Below are 18,780 nucleotides of genomic sequence, written 5' to 3'. Positions count from 1 at the left end.
CGCGTGTAGGCAAGACCGCTTGAATGGAATATCCTCGGAGTTCCATCAAAGAAACCTGTTGTGTGTACACGGCATAAGACTAGGTGGCTGCGATAGTTTTTTTTTTTGTGTGTTTTTTCTTATATTTTGACCTGTGATCCTGCCAATAATGCATATTCTGTCATATAGTGAAGGTAAGGGGAGTATTTGAAAGTCCACATTAAGAACTGGTAACTGTAATCACTCCAGCAGTGATCGTGGGAATCTATCAGCTCACAAGATTTCTGGCAGCAGATAAAGAATCTCACTGTCAGGTTTTACATACAGGCCCCTGACACCCTGCATTGACAGTATCCCCACAGTCTTCTGGGTTGACTGATTCTGGGCATCATTTAACCTGCAAGACTGCAGGCATGTTGTGACAAAAAAAAAGTACTGCAGGGAAAAACTTTGATTTGAAGATAAGTATTTTAACATAGGCCGTTTTTTCATTTTTCAAACCTGCTAATAGGGACAGGTTTAATTTGGTAAACATTTGCCAGGAGATGGGCTTGAGACTGATGACTGTTATTAGTGTAGCACCTCCCTAGCTAGGTTACTTACAGTTTGAGGCAAATTTAGTTTTTGCTCCCCTGTAGCCAGTGGAGTGAAGTTTGATTGATTATGGCTGTTCTGGGTTCTGCTGGTTGATGGCTCAACTTCTTTCCCCTGCTTTCTGGTAGGTTTCAGAATTTAGAGGTTGACATTTACTTGCATATTCATGTGGCTTCAACCAGTCCCTGGCAGGAAGAATGGCCAGGAGGAGGATGAGGTGAGTATAAATAGGCTAGGGTCTGGAACAGCAGGGTCCTTGTCCTGTGGGAGAAGACCCAGCCTGAGGGCTGTGACCCTCTGGGGCACATAATTGAAGTTTAGAAGAGGCCATCTGAGTCTCAGCTCTAGTTGGAGCTAGGGGCCCACATTCAAAATTTCTGAGCGCACTTGCAGAAGGTCCACAGAGTATCTTACCTAGAGGCACACAATCAGAAGCTGTTTGGTACTGAAGGAAAGCATGCAAGTACCCAGGACACAGTGAGTGCAAGCCTGAAAAGATCCAAGAGACTGTTGTTGCCAACTTTTGGGAAAGCTGCTTCAAGTTTGCTGGCTCAGGTTTTACTTTCACAATGGAGTCCCCTAAATTGTAGTTCATTAATCACCAGCTTCAAGAGGGTGGCTGCACCCTGAAGAGACAGTACAGTTAGAGAGCATCCTCTATTATCTATTGCACTAATTCTGGGGTATTCCAAGGCTCAACCTGCACCCTACCCAAATTTATCAAGCAATAAATCTAAAAAAGACACTTTCTGCCTGGTTCTTGTTAGTTAAGACTGGGGGCCTACAGTGTGCCTGGCTGTTTGCACCCACTAGGGAATAGAACTTGGGACAAAATAGCCGAACCCATTAGGGATCAATGTGCTATACACATGTAAAAAAAATAAATGTAAAGCTCCCATACAAATGATAATGCCCTTAATGTCTTTGAAGGGGGACACGTTGCCCATCAGGCAGGGTAGGCCAAGTCAAATACATGTAGATATCAAAAAAGAGCATTCATACTTGTGCTGGAAGCAGGCATTTTTTTATTGATTTGAATGGGATCATTAAAGGTTTCTGTTTACTAATAGCTGTAGAGCCAAGACTTTGCTAAAAGGCAGAAAGCACCAAAACCACTCAATAATCCCCCTAATCAGGAACGGCCCCTTTCAGCATCACAGTAAATGATATTCCACCTTCGATATGGCTGGTTACTAATCCGGATACCCAGCCAATTACAACCTGAAATTTGCTTAATGATTACTAAACAGACTGAAAGAGAGTTTTCAAATATAATATACTAGGAATGGCTTGTATGACAACATATTTTGACTGGTTATGTAAATTGATTATAATATGTGCAAACAATTTATTGCTCTTCTTTTTTCTAGATCAACGGGTCAGAAATTGAATATGAATTTGAAGAAATTACATTGGAGCGGGTAGGTCTAATTACATTAGTACATTTTCTTCTATGTACAATAATTAAAATATATATATACATATGTCTGTGTTTATTTTTTTACTGACTGTAATTCATTTTCTGTTCTTGGAGTTACTTTTTTTTGTTCTTCTTTTATTTTTTATTTGGCAGTTGCTGAGTCATATTTTTCTTGCTAGTTTGATATATGTATATATATATATATAGATATATATATAGAGAGAGAGAGAGAGAGAGAGATAGAAATTTTGGGTTGTCCCCAGAAAAAAAAACTGTGCCTATAGTTCTACTTTAAAAAGGAAATCCATAATTTTAAGTTGTCAATGGACAACATGGACAACAATGTGAATGGATTGGATTATAAACCAGGAATTTAAGGTAATTTCTGGTCATTTTTTTTGTTCTGATTTAATACTGGTGACTCCTCCAGGTCATTATTATAGATTTTGGTAGAGCGAGACTTTGAGAATTTTTTGAGTGCTTTATATAGCAGTATAAGCATTAAAACTATTTAATGTTGGTTGAAAGAGTTTTGTTCTACTTTAAGATTTCCTCTTACTTTCTGTTATGTCTCCAAGACAGGAAGAGGAGGGAAATCCCCCAACCAGGGCACAAAAAATTAACTGACTGGTTTTAACCCTTCAATACTTCATCCAAAATAAAAAAATAGAAAAAAAAAAGGTTTTGCCTATTGATACTCTTTCAAGATAATTGATAATATATAAAGAGCTTATTAGACCTGTAAATAATTGTGATAATGATAATGTTTCCTGTTCAGATACCCCAGCCCACACTGTAGCCTTTTTGCTATTGGAATGGGAGAAACTACTATACATTTTATGAAACATATTTTTGAATATATATTCTAAAAAAGTTAGAAAGGATAATGTTCACACACCAAATTTACCCATATGTACCATTTTGGCCATATCATCCAAAACACATTTTTTATCTGCCAACACGCTTCTTGTCATCCAATAATTCCCATAACACTGTACACGAGGGTCCTATTTTCATAGTAATTGCTCAAAAACTTACCACATGGCAACCTTTTTATCTTTACTACATGAAATTTTCTTGGTGGGTTTTGCTGTTGGTCAGGTTAGACATTAGGGTTGATTTACTAAAAGTTAGTAAATAAGGTGAAACTGACTTTGATTACTGAATTTAATGGGAAAGTTCAAAGTGAACTATCATTCGCTTTGCTAGATGAAAAGCTTGTACATCTTACCAAATCAATTCTATTGAGTAGCAGAAGTCTAAGGAACAGTTTTTAGTTTACATTTATACCATTGAATAGCTCTTAAATCTTACCTCCAGCCTATCCTTCAGTCTTGAACAGGGTCCTCTCCTGTACTGAAAGTTGGAGAAAAATTGTGGACTTTACGGTGCCAATCATAACACCAGGAAAAAAAAGATAAACAAACAAGTATAAAAAGCACAACATTTGATTACACATCGTCATGCTAAAAGATTATATATAAAAAAAAACTAGATATACAATCGATAAAAAGAGTGTTTCCCTCTAGTCATGGCTGGTCCAAATATTCTACAAAAAATAGAAGACACATGGTGATATAATGATACAGTGCCAGAAATGGAAGAGGAGGTTCAATGTTCTCGATGCATTTTACAGCTTGATTGCTTCCTCAGGAGTCCATATGAAAACACGTATGAACCATGTATATAAAAAGTGCTGCATCCAATAGAAAAGCACCCAGAGCAGCCCAGGGAAATGGGGGATAAAGGGAAAAGAAGAAGGGGTACAGAGGTTGTGGTGGCACAATGAAGGCTTCTTCTTAAACTGCCTTGCCCATGCACTAAATCCACAGTATGGGAATGGAAATTATAAACCAAAGGCAAGGTCTCTTCCTGAGTAAACTCACCAGGGGAATACCCACACTGAAAATGTGGCCAAAAAGTAAGAAAATGCTGATCCAAAAGCCGAACTGTATTCCCATCGTATACCTTGCAGTTAGCCATATAACCATGTCTTCTATTTATGTGGAATATTTGGGCCAGACACGACTAGTGTTTTGTCGGGGAAACTCTCTTTTTTTGCGATTGTACAGTATATTGCGTTTTTTATATATATTCAGTGGGGCAAAAAAGTATTTAGTCAGCCATGAATTGTGCAAGTTCTCCCACTTAAAAAGATGAGAGAGGCCTGTAATTGTCATCATAGGTATACCTCAACTACGAGAGACAAAATGTGGAAACAAATCCAGAAAATCACATTGTCTAATTTTTGAAAGAATTTATTTGCAAATTATAGTGGAAAATAAGTATTTTGTCAACATCAAAAGTTCATCTCAATACTTTGTTATATATCCTTTGTTGGCAATGACAGAGGTCAAATGTTTTCTGTAAGTCTTCACAAGCTTTTCACACACTGTTGCTGGTATGTTGGCCCATTCCTCCATGCAGATCTCCTCTAGAGCAGTGATGTTTTAGGGCTGGGCAACACTGACTTTCAGCTCCCTCCAAAGGTTTTCTATGGGGTTGAGAATGATCTGGAGACTGGCTAGGCCACTCCAGGACCTTGAAATGCTTCTTACGAAGCCACTCCTTCCTTGCCCGGGCGGTGTGTTTGGGATCATTGTCATTCTGAAAGACCCAGCCACGTTTCATCTTCAATGCCCTTGCTGATGGGAGGAGGTTTGCACTCAAAATCTCATGATACATGGCCCCGTTCATTCTTTCATGTACACGGATCAGTCATCCTGTTCCCTTTGCAGAGAAACAGCCCCAAAGCATGATGTTGCCACCCCCATGCTTCACAGTAGGTACGGTATTCTTTGGTTGCAACTCAGCATTCTCTCTCCTACAAACACGATGAGTTGTGTTTCTACCAAACAGTTCTACTTTGGTTTCATCTGACCATATGACATTCTCCCAATCCTCTTCTGGATCATCCAAATGCTCTCTAGCAAACCTCAGATTGCCCCGGACATGTACTGGCTTAAGCAGGGGGAAACGTCTGGCACTGCAGGATCTGAGTCTCTGGCGGCTTAGTGTGTTACTGATGGTAGCCTTTGTTACGTTGGTCCCAGCTCTCTGCAGGTCATTCACTAGGTCCCCCCGTGTGGTTCTGGGATTTTTGCTCACCATTCTTGTGATCATTTTGACCCCACAGGGTGATATTTTGCGTGGAGCCCCAGATCGAGGGAGATTATCAGTGGTCTTGTATGTCTTCCATTTTCTAATTATTGCTCCCATAGTTGATTTCTTCACACCAAGCCGCTTGCCTATTGCAGATTCAGTCTTCCCAGCCTGGTGCAGGTCTACAATTTTGTTTCTGGTGTCCTTTGACAGCTCTTTGGTCTTCACCATAGTGGAGTTTGAAGTGTGACTGTTTGAGGTTGTGGACAGGTGTCTTTTATACTGATAACAAGTTCAAACAGGTGCCATTAATACAGGTAATGAGTGGAGGACAGAGGAGCCTCTTAAAGAAGAAGATACAGGTCTGTGAGAGACAGAAATCTTGCCTGTTTGTAGGTGACTAAATACTTATTTTCCACCATAATTTGCAAATAAATTCTTTCAAAAATCAGACAATGGGATTGTCTGGATTTGTTTCTACATTTTGTCTCTCATAGTTGAGGTATACCTATGATGACAATTACAGGCCTCTCTCATCTTTTTAAGTGGGAGAACTTGCACAATTGGTGGCTGACTAAATGCTTTTTTGCCCCACTGTATATAACCTTTTAGCATGATGATGTATAATAAAATTTTGTGCTTTTAATACGTACTTGTTTATCTTTTTTTTTCCCTGGTGTTATGATTGGCACCGTAAAGTCCACACTTTTTCCCAACTTTGGTTTCACTTTTTGAATTAGGATGTGGTGCCAAAATTCGCAGACTGTGTCCCTATATTTTCTGCTTCCTGTACTGAAATTGCTTACTCTGATTTTACTGCACACTGTGAGCTTTGCTCAAATAGAGCCCGCCTCATTTCCTACCCGGAGGAGCCTTTTTCTCCCGGCCAAACTGCCCCTTCTTTGGATTTCAGTTCTTTTAAACATGGAGAGTCAGCATTACATGTGGACATTACCTTGAGCAATCTGTAAGCAGGGCCCAAAGGGGCAGGGATGCTTGTGACATCATAATATGCACATATGGCCATATTAGGTCAATGACATCATTAGCATCTCAAACCCCTTGGTGTATGTCACCTGCGGGGCAGGGAATCTCCTGCCCACAGCCAACTTTTGAGTTTGGGTCAAACCCAAGCTTATTCATAGTGTCTATTGAGATAGAAAGTAAAGTCAAATTTTGGTGTTGTCAGCAGTGGTGAGGGTTAATCTTCTAATTGGGGAACTAGTTCCATGGACACCTGCCTAAGAAGAGAATTCTTCTCATTTTTTAGAAATTTCCAGTTACGTCTTCGGGACTAGGTTTGAAGGGAAATCTCCCCATTAGGACTGCAACCAGGGCCCAGATCTAGGGGGGTGCTAGGGTGGGCTGTGCCTCCCCAGATTTTAGTTGTACCCCCCAGGTGTCTGAGGGTGCATCCATTGATCCATGAGCCAGTCTGATGCATACAGTTGATGTAAGGAGACACTCTGAGGACAATCCATGTAGAGGATACTCTGATGGGGAAAATTAATGTAAGGGGGACTCTATTGGGGAGTGGGGACATCTGATGTACAGGGGCACTCTTGATGGGGACACCAGATGTAAGGGGACACTCTTGATGGGGATACCAGATGTAAGGGGACACTCTTAAAGGGGCACAAGATGTAAGGGGGCACTCTTGATGGGGGCACTTGATGTAAAGGGGCACTCTTGATGGGGACACCTGATGTAAGAGGGAACTTTTGATGGGGACACCTGATGTAAGGGGAAACTCTTGATGGGAACACCTGATGTAAGGAGGAACTCTTGATAGGGGCACTTGATGTAAGGGGGCACTCTTGATGGGGACACCTGATGTAAGGGGGAACTTTTAATGGGGACACCTCATGTAAGGGGAAACTCTTGATGGGAACACCTGATGTAAAGGGGAACTTTTGATGGGGACACCTGATATAAGGGGGCACTCTTGATGGGGACACCTGATGTAAGGGGAAACTCTTGATGGGAACACCTGATGTAAGGGGAAACTCTTGATGGGAACACCTGATGTAAGGGGGAACGTTTGATGGGGACGCCTGATGTAAGGGGAAACTATTGATGGGAACACCTGATTTAAGGGGAAACTTTTGATGGGGACACCGGATGTAAGGGGGCACTCTTGATGGGGACACCTGGTTTAAGGGGGGGCGCTTTGATGAGTAGTCATGATGTAAAGGGGGACTCTGGTAGTGACATCTGATGTAGGCGGTGCAGATTCTGTTAAATAGCGTTTCATAGGTCGTGGCACTGTGTGATAGACTGCAATGACTCACACACACTGTGGACATTATGACCCCTGACTTTTTTACCACACCCCAGATCAGATAGGCTAGGTCCAGCCCTAACTGAAACTGGAAAAACCCTAAACGGAAAAAAAAAGTTTGGTTATATATAAAGTATAACTTGTGTTTTATCATGTACGGTGCATTAAAGGCTTCCTTTATTTTTATTTGAGTTTTTATTTTTATGGCTCACAGCAACATCTGCCAGCCAAGGGATACAAACTCCTAACACATTCATTTGTGGCTCCATTATACAAACATACGAGGAACAGCTTGTTTAAATTTCAGCTATATATTACTGAAGTCATTTTACAATCAGTGTTAAAGGAATGATTTTCACCTAATTATCTTTCTCAGTAGTGTCTGCCGCTGTCGTCTCCCGAATACTAATGGAGATATTAAAATTATTAGTGACTGCGTCGCTTCGGTTTCTTACGATTTCAATGTACGCATTTAATTAGGAATGAATCTTTAAAGCGGTGGACTGTGAAGCTGAAAGTTATTTTATGGCTGCCAATTCCTTGTAATACCGCCGCGGCCAGACTAAATTGCCATTTATTTGTCGCGATGGTCGGGCTACCTGTTTTTGACCCAAAATAATACAAATGCGCTATGTTAGACATGTTCTTCTTAAAGCAGGAATTTCAATAAAGGTATTTGGGCTCTCTCTCTTTAACATACAATTACTATTCTGCACTGTAAATAAACTGATGTATCACACATATAGGTGTTGTTTTTCCCTGCTAAAGGATTTGTATTTCTTCCTACCCCATGCTAAGATTTATGCAGCTCTACCACACAGCACAGCCCATTTGGTAGGTGTCATGCCTACCCTTAACGCATTTGGTCAGACACTATAGCTTCTGCATTCTTCACCTGTAGTAGCCCCTTTTCACATAAGGCAAGTTGACCTACCGGTACTCAGTTGCCCCCAGGTCTTATGCACAATGCTATAGTGCCTGGCTACCACAGCAAGGCATGAACTGAGCAAAGAAAACAGGTACTCGTGGTTGGCAGACTGGCATATTGGTTAAATGACAGTCCAGGTACAAGACAGGCAAGGTTCAGAGTAGTCAGGGTCTTATCCATAGTTAAAAGGCAGGCAGAGTTCAGAGAATAGCCGATACCCAATCCAAGATCATAAACAGGGAAATCCAAACAGCAGAGCAGACAAACAGGGAGCTTGGAGCACGTGCATAAATGCAATTTCACAAGCATGAGACTGCAGGCTTGGCTGGCTTAAAACAGGTTTGCTCTCCACCCAGAGACTTGCTACATTAATCACCTTGCAGGTGGACAGACAGACAGGGAAAATGTATCATAGCCAAAACGAGGATAATGGAACCAGCAGCTATAATGGAGCAGGTGCGCAAAAAGCTCTTGACAGTAGGGAAAAAGGCCTAATGATTTTCACATTCAGCTAAGTAACACTTACAGGTAGTCTACCTACCTACCCCCCCAGCCTGAAAGGAGAAGCAGCTGACTGATCCCTCTGTCACTCTGTTCTCTCCTCCTGTTGGCATGCTTGTGCTGCTTCTCTCTTTCCCAGTCTGAGCTCTTCAGTACAGGAGATTACAAAAGTCTGATAGCAGGTCAAATTCACTTATTTGTACTGGTTGTATGTAAAAAATGAACATGTAAGGCAGCTGAGGGCCTGTAATTTCTATTAAATTAACTGACCAGTCCACTGCCGTCAATCCACAAAGTCTGGGAAATCAGCTTGCATTGGACTGAGCCCCAGATTTAAATATCACTATTTATTGTTCACTGTGGTAGTCTATGTAGTGATGAGCAGGCCCAGGTTGTGTGATCTAGACCATATTTTTTAAGAATACAGATCAGCAAAGGTAGCCTACATATTCTTTCAGTACAGATTTCCTTTAAAGATTTGAAGTATGTCATTGCAGTACTGCCTTAGAGACACTGCACTGGGGTCCATGGATCAGAGATGCAAATAGAAGAACCTCCACTTGCACAACAAATTTAAAATAAAAACCTTGATTTGAGGTTATAGAACACTTAAGTTAAGATGCACCAGCTAGTTACAGGTCAAAGAAATGTCCTTGCTTGTTTGAAGTTTGCAATAAGCACAACAGAAAGTCTTTGAAGTTTGGCTCTTGGTGCTTCTTACTCAAATCCTGCCACCTCACCTTAAATTTCACAGGCTTTGATCTCAGGTGTGAACCATCTTCTGCATCCTCTATGATTAAGCCCAAGTGGGTGAAACGCGTTAGTGTGAGAATTCCATAGGTGGAGGCTGTAATTTTTGGCTTTAGGGAATAAAGTTGTTGATATTTGTGGCGTCATTGTCTTGTGCCAGCAGTCCCTTGGTGAGAACCCAATCTGGGTTCCAGGAGATGAACAATTGCTCTTTATTGGACTGTTACTGAACAGGTAAAGACCAGACCATGGGGCAGGGCATTGGGGCAGCACCTCCAGTTCATATTACTTTAAAGATATGTTTATCTTGTTCTTCAGTAAAGAATTCAGTCGATTCAGTTGATGAAGAATTTACCTGGTCTGTACTTTCTTTCAAGTCACATAGTATTGTGTGCATGGTGTGTTACAAACCAAATAGTGAGGGAAGCATTGCAGCAATACTGTGGGTATAAAACAAAGTGTGTGAGCCCTATACACGAATGGAAGCTAAGTTAGCCCTTTCTGGGGGTGTCATAGCTAAAGAATTATGTAGTTCCATGATTCAAAAAGATAACATCCAGCCACCCGGGAAGTGGGTGACTTGGTTGGGGTGGCGGAGGATCCAATAGTGAAAGGATCAGTGTGCTTGGATCCCTTCCCTAGCGGTGCAGACCTCATTCTGGGTCTAGCTGCAGTATGTGGCTTCCTAAAGACCTGGCCTGGGAATCACGAGTGTGAAGCCTCAAGAAGACGAAGCAAGGTGTGAACTTCCCAGTAAGCCCAGGGCGGAATTCAGTAAAGTATGTAGTGAACTGAGTGTCATCAGAGTCAGGGAGGGTAATGTGTAACAGGCTGGCAGAGCTGGGATGTGTTTCACATTGCTGACTCAGAAATGCTACAGATACAGGTGGTGGGTGATGAGGGAGATGCTCACCCACCATGCCATAAGAGAGAGATGCATGTGAGGTTGTGACGGGGATTGCTGCTTTAATGGCACCTTAAGCATGTACCTGCAATTCCTCTGTCAGCCCCTAGGGGGCAGAAGACCACAACAGTGACACCCCTATATACCTGCTAACACACATATGCGTGGAACACCCTTGCATCCTATGCGGGCAAAACACAGCCCCCACACAGGTGTACGCTTAGGTATGCCCATGTGAATGAAGCCAAACCCTAAGTGGTCTTGTTTCTTTTACAACAATCTCATCACTTGATTCTGTTGTTTATTTCATTGCTGTCAACTGCTGCCAGTGTGAATGGATCCAATGGCTGAAACCTGGGAGCCGATCTACAGAGAAATCTGCCACTGGTGAATACAGGGTAGCTCCTTAGCTTGTTAACCTTGGTCCTCTTTAGGGCCCGCACTTTTCTGGCCATGCAGAGGGCTGCTACTTCTGTGACATGGACTAAGACGCTGTATTGCTCAATTATGGATAGTGGGAGACCTTCAATATCAAGCCCTGAGGTCTATTCATGGAGTGAAGGGAGGAAACATTACTCGTACAGTGCATCTGTATCCTGACCCTAGAAAATTTCTCAACCAGGGCTTCCAAGCTACATCTTGCAGCACTCAATTGGCACTCTAAAAAGGGGTACCTGAGATTTAACTCTATCGTATGCAGAAACCTACTGCTTTTCACCAATGGTTTTCACTGATCATCCTGTGATCCTATACATGTCTTTTTTCTGGGAGTCCAATCCTCTCTGATTCTTCTTGGGGCATCAAACCTAAAAGGCATATTGCTACTTACAAAAGATACTTTAGCAGGACATTCCCTCAGGATCCAACTAGAGTAAGTTGGGACTTACCATGTTTCTTTTACTGTGACAAATAAAGCTCTAGTTGCATCCTGAGGGTGCATGCCGCTAAAGTATCTTGTATCTTTTATCCATGGTCCAAGACTCCTTCTTGGGGCATCAAAGCTAAAATGAATATTGCTGTTTACAAAAATACTTTAGCGGCACCCGCCCTCAGGATCCAACTAGAGCTTTATTAGTCACGGTAAAAGAAATATAGGAAGTCCAGACACTTACGCGTTAGCGCTGGGACTTACTATCTCTTTTTAATCGTGACAAATGAAGCTCTAGTTGGATCCTGAGGGCGGGTGCCGCTAAAGCATCTTTTATCCATGGTGGACGGCGTGCAGGAAACATTAGCAAAAACTGCATCTTCACTATCAGCTGAGCACATTGGGGGTCTGAGAGACAGTGAGTTTTTGACTGTTTACATTGTCATTTACCACTGCACATCAGCTTTTCGTGCGATATAAACCGCATGTGTGGCACTTTGTGCGTCGGATTTGTGTACACACGATCGAAATTCCAACAACAGATTTTGTTGTCGGAAAATTTTATAGCCTGCTCTCAAACTTTGTGTGTCGGAAAATCCGATGGAAAATGTGTGATGAAGCCCACACATGGTCGAAATTTCCTACAACAAGGTCCTATCACACATTTTCCATCGGAAAATCCGACCGTGTGTACGGGCATTAGAGTGAGAACTGAGTGATCACATGACCGCTGATCACTTCTTGGTTCTCACTGAGCAGAGAATGGGGATTGTCAATCATCATTCTCTTCTCTGCCCCTCCAGTGTTCACTAGAGCATCGCACTGGGGAGGGGCCAGGAGCAGCTGGTTCAGACTTTCAGCTGTGCGCTGGGAGACAGCTGCCACTCATGCATCTCAGTGGATGCCAACCTTAAAGTCAGGATCCTTGTCAGAGCCTAGATTGGCTCTGTGAGGTTCGCTATGTACCGCTATCCCCAAAGGAGCCTCTGTAGTACAATGGCTGTCAGTCACACAAAAAACAGTCCATCCACTCCGGCTTTATTAAACAGTCTAGGGGTTGTCCTCTTAAGATTTATTGCATGCAGAACTTTAACATGAGAGGAACAAGGGGCGTGATATACTCCAGAACACTTAAGCCTCGTACACACGATCGGATTGTTGGCCAACAAAACCGTGGACTTTTGTCCGAAGGGCGTTGGCCCAAAACTTGTCTTGCATACAAACGGCAAGGAATTGTCGGCCAACAAATACGAATGTAGTGACGTACTACGTTGTTTTTCAGCTCTTTATCGCCACTCTTTGGGCTCCTTCTGCTAATTTTGTGTTAGTAGAAGTTTGGTGAGTGTTGATTCGAGCTTTTCATTTCACACTTTTCATTTCGCACTTTTCATTTCGAACTTTTCATTTTGCGCTTTTCAGTTCATTTGTGAACGGTCATTCGTAATATAATAATATTATTCTTGATATCACTAGTAAAAAAAAACCTTTGAAAATTTGTTTGCAATAACTCCATCAGTATCACCAGCAAAGCAGCAAGACCGACCTCTTCCTGGTTGTCCTTGCTTCCGAGCATGCGTGTTTGTACTTTTGTCCGACAGACTTGTGTACACACGCTTGGAAAATCTGACAACAGACATTTGTCCGCAGAAAATTTTAAAACCTGCGATCCAACATTTGTCCGCAGAAAATCCAACAACAATTGTCCGATGGAGCCTACAAACTGTCAGATTTTCCGCCAACAGCTACACTATTATTCTCTAGCACAGTCTAGCTTTCCCAGCTGGGAACCATGAGGTAGTTTACAGAACAGTCTATTTTCTCATAGCTGGGGATCATGAGATAGCTCCAAAATAATTAAAGTCTCATAACTGGGGACCATGAGGCAGGCCCCTCAGATTGCAATCTTATATTGAGTCAGTCAGGGTCTTTATTCATGAGTTCTAGAGCAGGTTCATCCTCAGACTCAATCCCTTGATAAAGAAGTCCAACATCCAGTCCAGAGGTGCTTCAGGGGCAAGCAGCAATCTGAAGCTCAGAGATCCATCCCTGTTGAGGAAAAGATCATCTCCTTAAGGCTTCAGGCTATTTACCACTTTCCAGACCACCTTCTGATCACATCTGCCCAGGGATTGGCCAGGGCATAGTAAATATTCAGGACAGTCATCTGAATTTCCCACCCTAACTCCCAGCCTGTTAAACCATGAGCAGACCAAGGCTAAATATCACTGCTCCTCCTCCCGCTGGTATGTTGTAGTGCCCAGTTGCTGCTAAGGATCATGCTGGTAGGAGGAGTCAGCAAAGGTATGAGCTCATTAGTCTGCAGCTGCTCCTTAATTGTCCAATCACAGGCCGTGGTTGAAAGATGGCAAGTATTTTATGAAGCTGAACTCAAACTAGATATAGAAGGCATAAATGAATGCTCTGCAATCATATAACATTGTGTATTTTGTAAATACAAGCAATGTAAGTACTTGAATTTGGCCTGCTATCCGACTCTTGTGGTCCTTGGTCAGCAAGGCTGGAGTGCAGGGGCGTTGCTAGGTCTACAAAATATCTGGGGCAAAAGTCCATAGCAGTGAGGTAAAAAGTCATAAGTTTGAGCGGGCATGTATATAATATACGTGTGTGTGTATATATATAAAAATATAAAATATTGTTACATATCTGAGTGCGGATCCCATGGTTTGTTTTATATATATATATATATATATATATATATATATATATATATATATTTATGGTCGGAGCCCTATGTCCGATATGGACATAGATAACACTTAATAATAAAGATAAGACTTACCATCGGAAATAGACCTGGAAGTGTGGACTTACCATATGAAATGGACCTGAAAGTGTGCCTTGGTCTAATGGCCGGTATGCCAAAATAAGGGGGCATACCCTGATTTTAAGAAATGATTATTCTGTAGAGAGAAATGAGATGAAATGAATGAAATGAAATGAATGCCTTGAAATGGGGATGGGAGGGTGGGTATCGCGCACAGGAAACCGACAAGCACCACAGGTGAGCGGGCTGCTTAAATACCCACCGGGCTCCTCCCATAAATTCAGGCCACCATACTGGCCTTCCTACTTATGGTCGGAGCCCTATGTCCGATATGGACATAGATAACACTTAATAATAAAGATAAGACTTACCATCGGAAATAGACCTGGAAGTGTGGACTTACCATATGAAATGGACCTGAAAGTGTGCCTTGGTCTAATGGCCGGTATGCCAAAATAAGGGGGCAAAAACATTCAGGTAGGGATATAATATATAATTGGTTTTCAGGTATTCATTGAGCCAATTTGGAGAATGCCTGTGCCATCTCTACTTGAGGATTGGGTATATACCGGGCGACGCAGGCTGATTTCCATCTGCCTGGTCTTTTGATGATGTGGTCTGGAAGCCCCTGGCGGGTTGCTGCGGAGGCTGCTCCGATGCGGAAGGAGTGTCCGGAGTACTGACTGGGTTTAAGGTGAAGATTGCGGAGAAGTATCCTTATGTGTTTTACAAAGTGACATGCGTTTAAGGGTTTAACTGGGAATGGTAGAAGAGGACTGGTGTCCGATTGTTCAGGCAGGAGTGAGAGGAGACGGTTAAGTACGGTGACTGGACACCAGCTGTTATTGGTTCTGTAGAGGTGAAATGTCCACTCCAGAGCCTGTTTCCTGGGTTTAAGAAACCTCGAGGTGAAGGATGAAATGGTCTTGGTGGCGAAGCAAGTGCCGTCTGCGTAATACTTGGTCTGTGGGGTGGTTATAGGTGAACCCGTAGTAAGCCAACTATATGGCTGCTTGTAGGACCGTGCTGGGCAGGAGACCGAATGGCGAAGTAGCCAGAATAGTCGACATATCCCTGAAGATGGGCCCCGTAATGGGTAAGCGCTTAGTACTAATCACTGGTTGTTGTTTCTGGATGCCCCTTAGGATGGCTCGTATAGCGTGTGATGAGAACAGTGAAGATTTTGTGGGGTCTTCCAGGGTCACGAAATGTTGTATGCCGGCTAGGTATAGCCGAATGGTATTGTAAGATAAGGTCAGCTGAGTGTGGCAGTATGAAATGCAGGCCAATACCTGTTTGACATCTATTGGTCCTTTACGGCAGGATGTGAGAAATTTATTGAACGCCTTTCAAGCTGTCTGGTAGGCTTTGAGTGTGTTATGAGAGAGTGAGTGATTGATGAGCTGCGTTGCTCCTTGTAAATGTTAAACTAGTCCAGGGTCAGTTGTGACCAGGCAGGGATAGGGGCCGACACTGGATCGGCTCCGGGAACCTGTTTGGAAAGGAGGTGTAGTTAGAACGTGACAGTGCGTCAGCAGCTAATTGTGTCTGCCTGGAATAAATGCACAGTGTATGTTAAACTGATGCTGTAAGAACAGTTGTACCAATCTGCGCAGGAAGGACATGACTGCTGGGGAATTGGACCTGCCTTTGTTGATGTCTGCCGTGGCCTGATTGTCGGTGGTGAAGATTACGGTTTGCCCTGTCCAATGGTGACCCCAGAGTTGTGCAGCTGCCACCATGGGGTAGAGTTCGAGGAGGGAAGATGTTTTGAATAAGCCGGGTATCAACAGTATCTGTTGAGGCCAGGGTCCTGAAAACCAATGATGGCCAAAAATTGCAGCGAAACCTGTGGTGGCTGCAGCGTCTGTCACCACCTGGGGTGACAGGGCTGATACCATGGGTATAATTAGGGATATGCCATTCCGGGAGGACGGAATTCGTCCCACATAGATAGGTCCGCTATTGCTGCGGAGTCTAGATTTAAGATCTGACCGGGGTCTTGTGTTTCTGGCAGGAATCTCAGCAGGCGTGACACGAAGGTGCGGCCTTGTGGAATAATTCGTATGGCGAAATTCAGCATTGCCAGGAGAGATTGCAACTGCTTCTTGGTACACCCCTTGGTGTGGGTGAATTTGTGAAGGACCGCCTTAATGCGGGTTAGTTTGTCGAGGGGGAGACTGGCTTGCATAGCGCAGGTGTCTAAGTTGGCCCCCGAGAAAGGTGATGTTATGTGCTGGCCTTCTACTTTGTGCTTGGTGATGGGAAGATTGGGTTTTCCGAATATCGCTCTGAGTTTGTCGAGGTCTCCTGGGGGCTTGCTGGGAGGTTCCATTAGTAGGAAGTCGTCCAGGTAATGGATGACTTTTGTCACTGAGCCTTGTGTAACAGTATCCAAGCAAGAGACTGAGCGAATGTGTCGAAGAGCCAAGGGCTGCTCTTCGAACCGAACGTCAGTTTTGTGGCCAAATAATATGCCTCCTTCCACTTGATGCCATGCCAGCACCAAAGGGATGGATGGATAGGCAGGAGCTTAAAGGCATCCAAGATGTCGGTTTTGGAAAGCCAGGCGCCTGTACCTGCTTTGATGACTGCTTGTATCGGCATGTCTACGGAGGAATATTTTAGGGAGAATTCTTCGGAGGGAATCAGGGAATTGAGACTGGGGATGTGGGAAGAATGAGGCGCAGACAGGCGGTACCCCAAACGTAATTTATTTGTGAATTTGCCCTTGACGAGCCCCAAATAGGGCTGACTCTCCAAGTGCTGAAAGGGGGCTGAGTGAAAGGCCTATAACGTACTCTCGGTCTAGTTCTGTTTGTAAGAGCCGATCTATGGTTTGTTCGTCGATGGCTGCTGAACGAATATTCCCACATTCGTACGTACTGTGAGGTAGTGAAATGAGGCCTGTGTGAAAGCCGACAGAGGGGCCGTGAAGTCTTCGCTGCCGGCCTGTGACATGATTTGATCTGATGAGAATATCCTGTTTTTGAGCTCGTATATTTTTTTTTTTTTTTTTTTTTTTTTGTGAGAACGAAATGATTCGAAATGTTTGCCTTGATGTTTGAAATGACTGAACTGCATGACAAAGGTCCGGCCTGGCCGTGTCGTGACTGATGCGACCGTGAACCGGGCCCTGGAGCATGCACTGAAACGAGGCAACAGAAGAAACATTGGTGCACACCGGGACGGATCGGTGCTTGTTTGATGCATCTGGATTCGAATCGGAGCGCAGCATGAAATGAAATGAGAGAAATGTTTACCTTGACCGAGGCTTGAATTGGTTGTGCCGTGTTTTGCGACTGGCAACCGACCGAGCTCTGGTATAGGTATGGATTTTTTTTTTTTTTTTTTTTGAGGAAAATGAAAAGGTGACAATTCGTGAAGGGATTGCTAAGTAACTTGAAGCAGTGATTTGTATGATGCTTGCAATCTTGTGACAATGAAATGATTCGAAATGTTTGCTTTGATTGTGAAATGAATGAACTGCATGACAGAGGTGCGGCCTGGTCGTGTCACGATTTGTTCGACCGTGAACCGGGCTCTGGAGCATGTATTGAAATGGGGCAACTGAAAATATTGGTGCTCCTGGGACGAATCGGTGCTTGTTTGATGCATCTGGATTCGAATAGGAGTGCAGTATTAAATGACATGAGAGAAATGATTGTTTTGACCGCGGCTCGAATTGGTTGTGCCGTGTTAGCGACTGGCAACTAACCGAGCTCTGGTATAGGTATGAAATGCGATCGGAACCAGTGATGCATGCCGTGACGAATCGGTGCACCTCAGATGCGACTGGTTTCGAAACGGTGATGCGTTGTGGGAGTGAAATGGTAGAAATTGCATGACAGAGATGTGGATCAATCCCCCGATGTCTGCGATTAGCTATGATCTGGACTCTGGAGCATGTGTCAGAAATGTGGCCAATCCTGGGCACGCCGAGACGAATCGGTGCATTTTCATGCGACTGATTTCATGTCGGAATGTGACACGTGGAAATGAAATGATAACCATGACAGAGGTACAAATGACTGATAACGTAACTCTGGAGCATGTATAGAAATGAGGCCAATCCTGGGGCACGCCGAGACGAATCGGTGCATTTCATGCGACTGAATTCATGTCGGAACGTGATACGTGGAAATGAAATGATAACCATGACAGAGGTACGAATGACTGATAAAACGTAACTCTGGAGCATGTATAGAAATGAGGCCAGTCCTGGGGCACGCCGAGACGAATCGGTGCATTTCATGCGACTGAATTCATGTCGGAACGTGATACATGGAAATGAAATGATAACCATGACAGAGGTACGAATGACTGATAAAACGTAACTCTGGAGCATGTATAGAAATGAGGCCAATCCTGGGGCACGCCGAGACGAATCGGTGCATTTTTCATGCGACTGAATTCATGTCGGGACGTGATACATGGAAATGAAATGATAACCATGACAGAGGTACGAATGACTGATAAAACGTAACTCTGGAGCATGTATAGAAATGAGGCCAATCCTGGGGCACGCCGAGATGAATCGGTGCATTTCATGCGACTGAATTCATGTCGGAACGTGATACATGGAAATGAAATGATAACCATGACAGAGGTACGAATGACTGATAAAACGTAACTCTGGAGCATGTATAGAAATGAGGCCAATCCTGG

The 18,780-nt window shown here is 43.4% G+C and overlaps 1 protein-coding gene across 10 annotated transcripts in view; it reads left to right on the top strand.

Annotated features, from left to right (window-relative positions):
• The window catches only part of DLG2 (discs large MAGUK scaffold protein 2), a 2,047,541-nt gene that overhangs the window by 1,266,460 nt on the left and 762,301 nt on the right, over positions 1-18,780 (top strand). For all 10 annotated transcript variants that reach the window (XM_073612834.1, XM_073612838.1, XM_073612841.1 and 7 more), the window contains one exon: positions 1,944-1,994. In XM_073612834.1, coding sequence (XP_073468935.1) covers positions 1,944-1,994 — 51 coding nt within the window. The remainder of the gene's footprint in view (positions 1-1,943; positions 1,995-18,780) is intronic.

The sequence above is a fragment of the Aquarana catesbeiana genome, linkage group LG02, assembly GCF_042186555.1.
Source record: "Aquarana catesbeiana isolate 2022-GZ linkage group LG02, ASM4218655v1, whole genome shotgun sequence".
NCBI lineage: Eukaryota > Metazoa > Chordata > Amphibia > Anura > Ranidae > Aquarana > Aquarana catesbeiana.
Note: the sequence above shows the minus strand (reverse complement) of the source record. Positions and strands in the feature narration are given on the sequence as shown.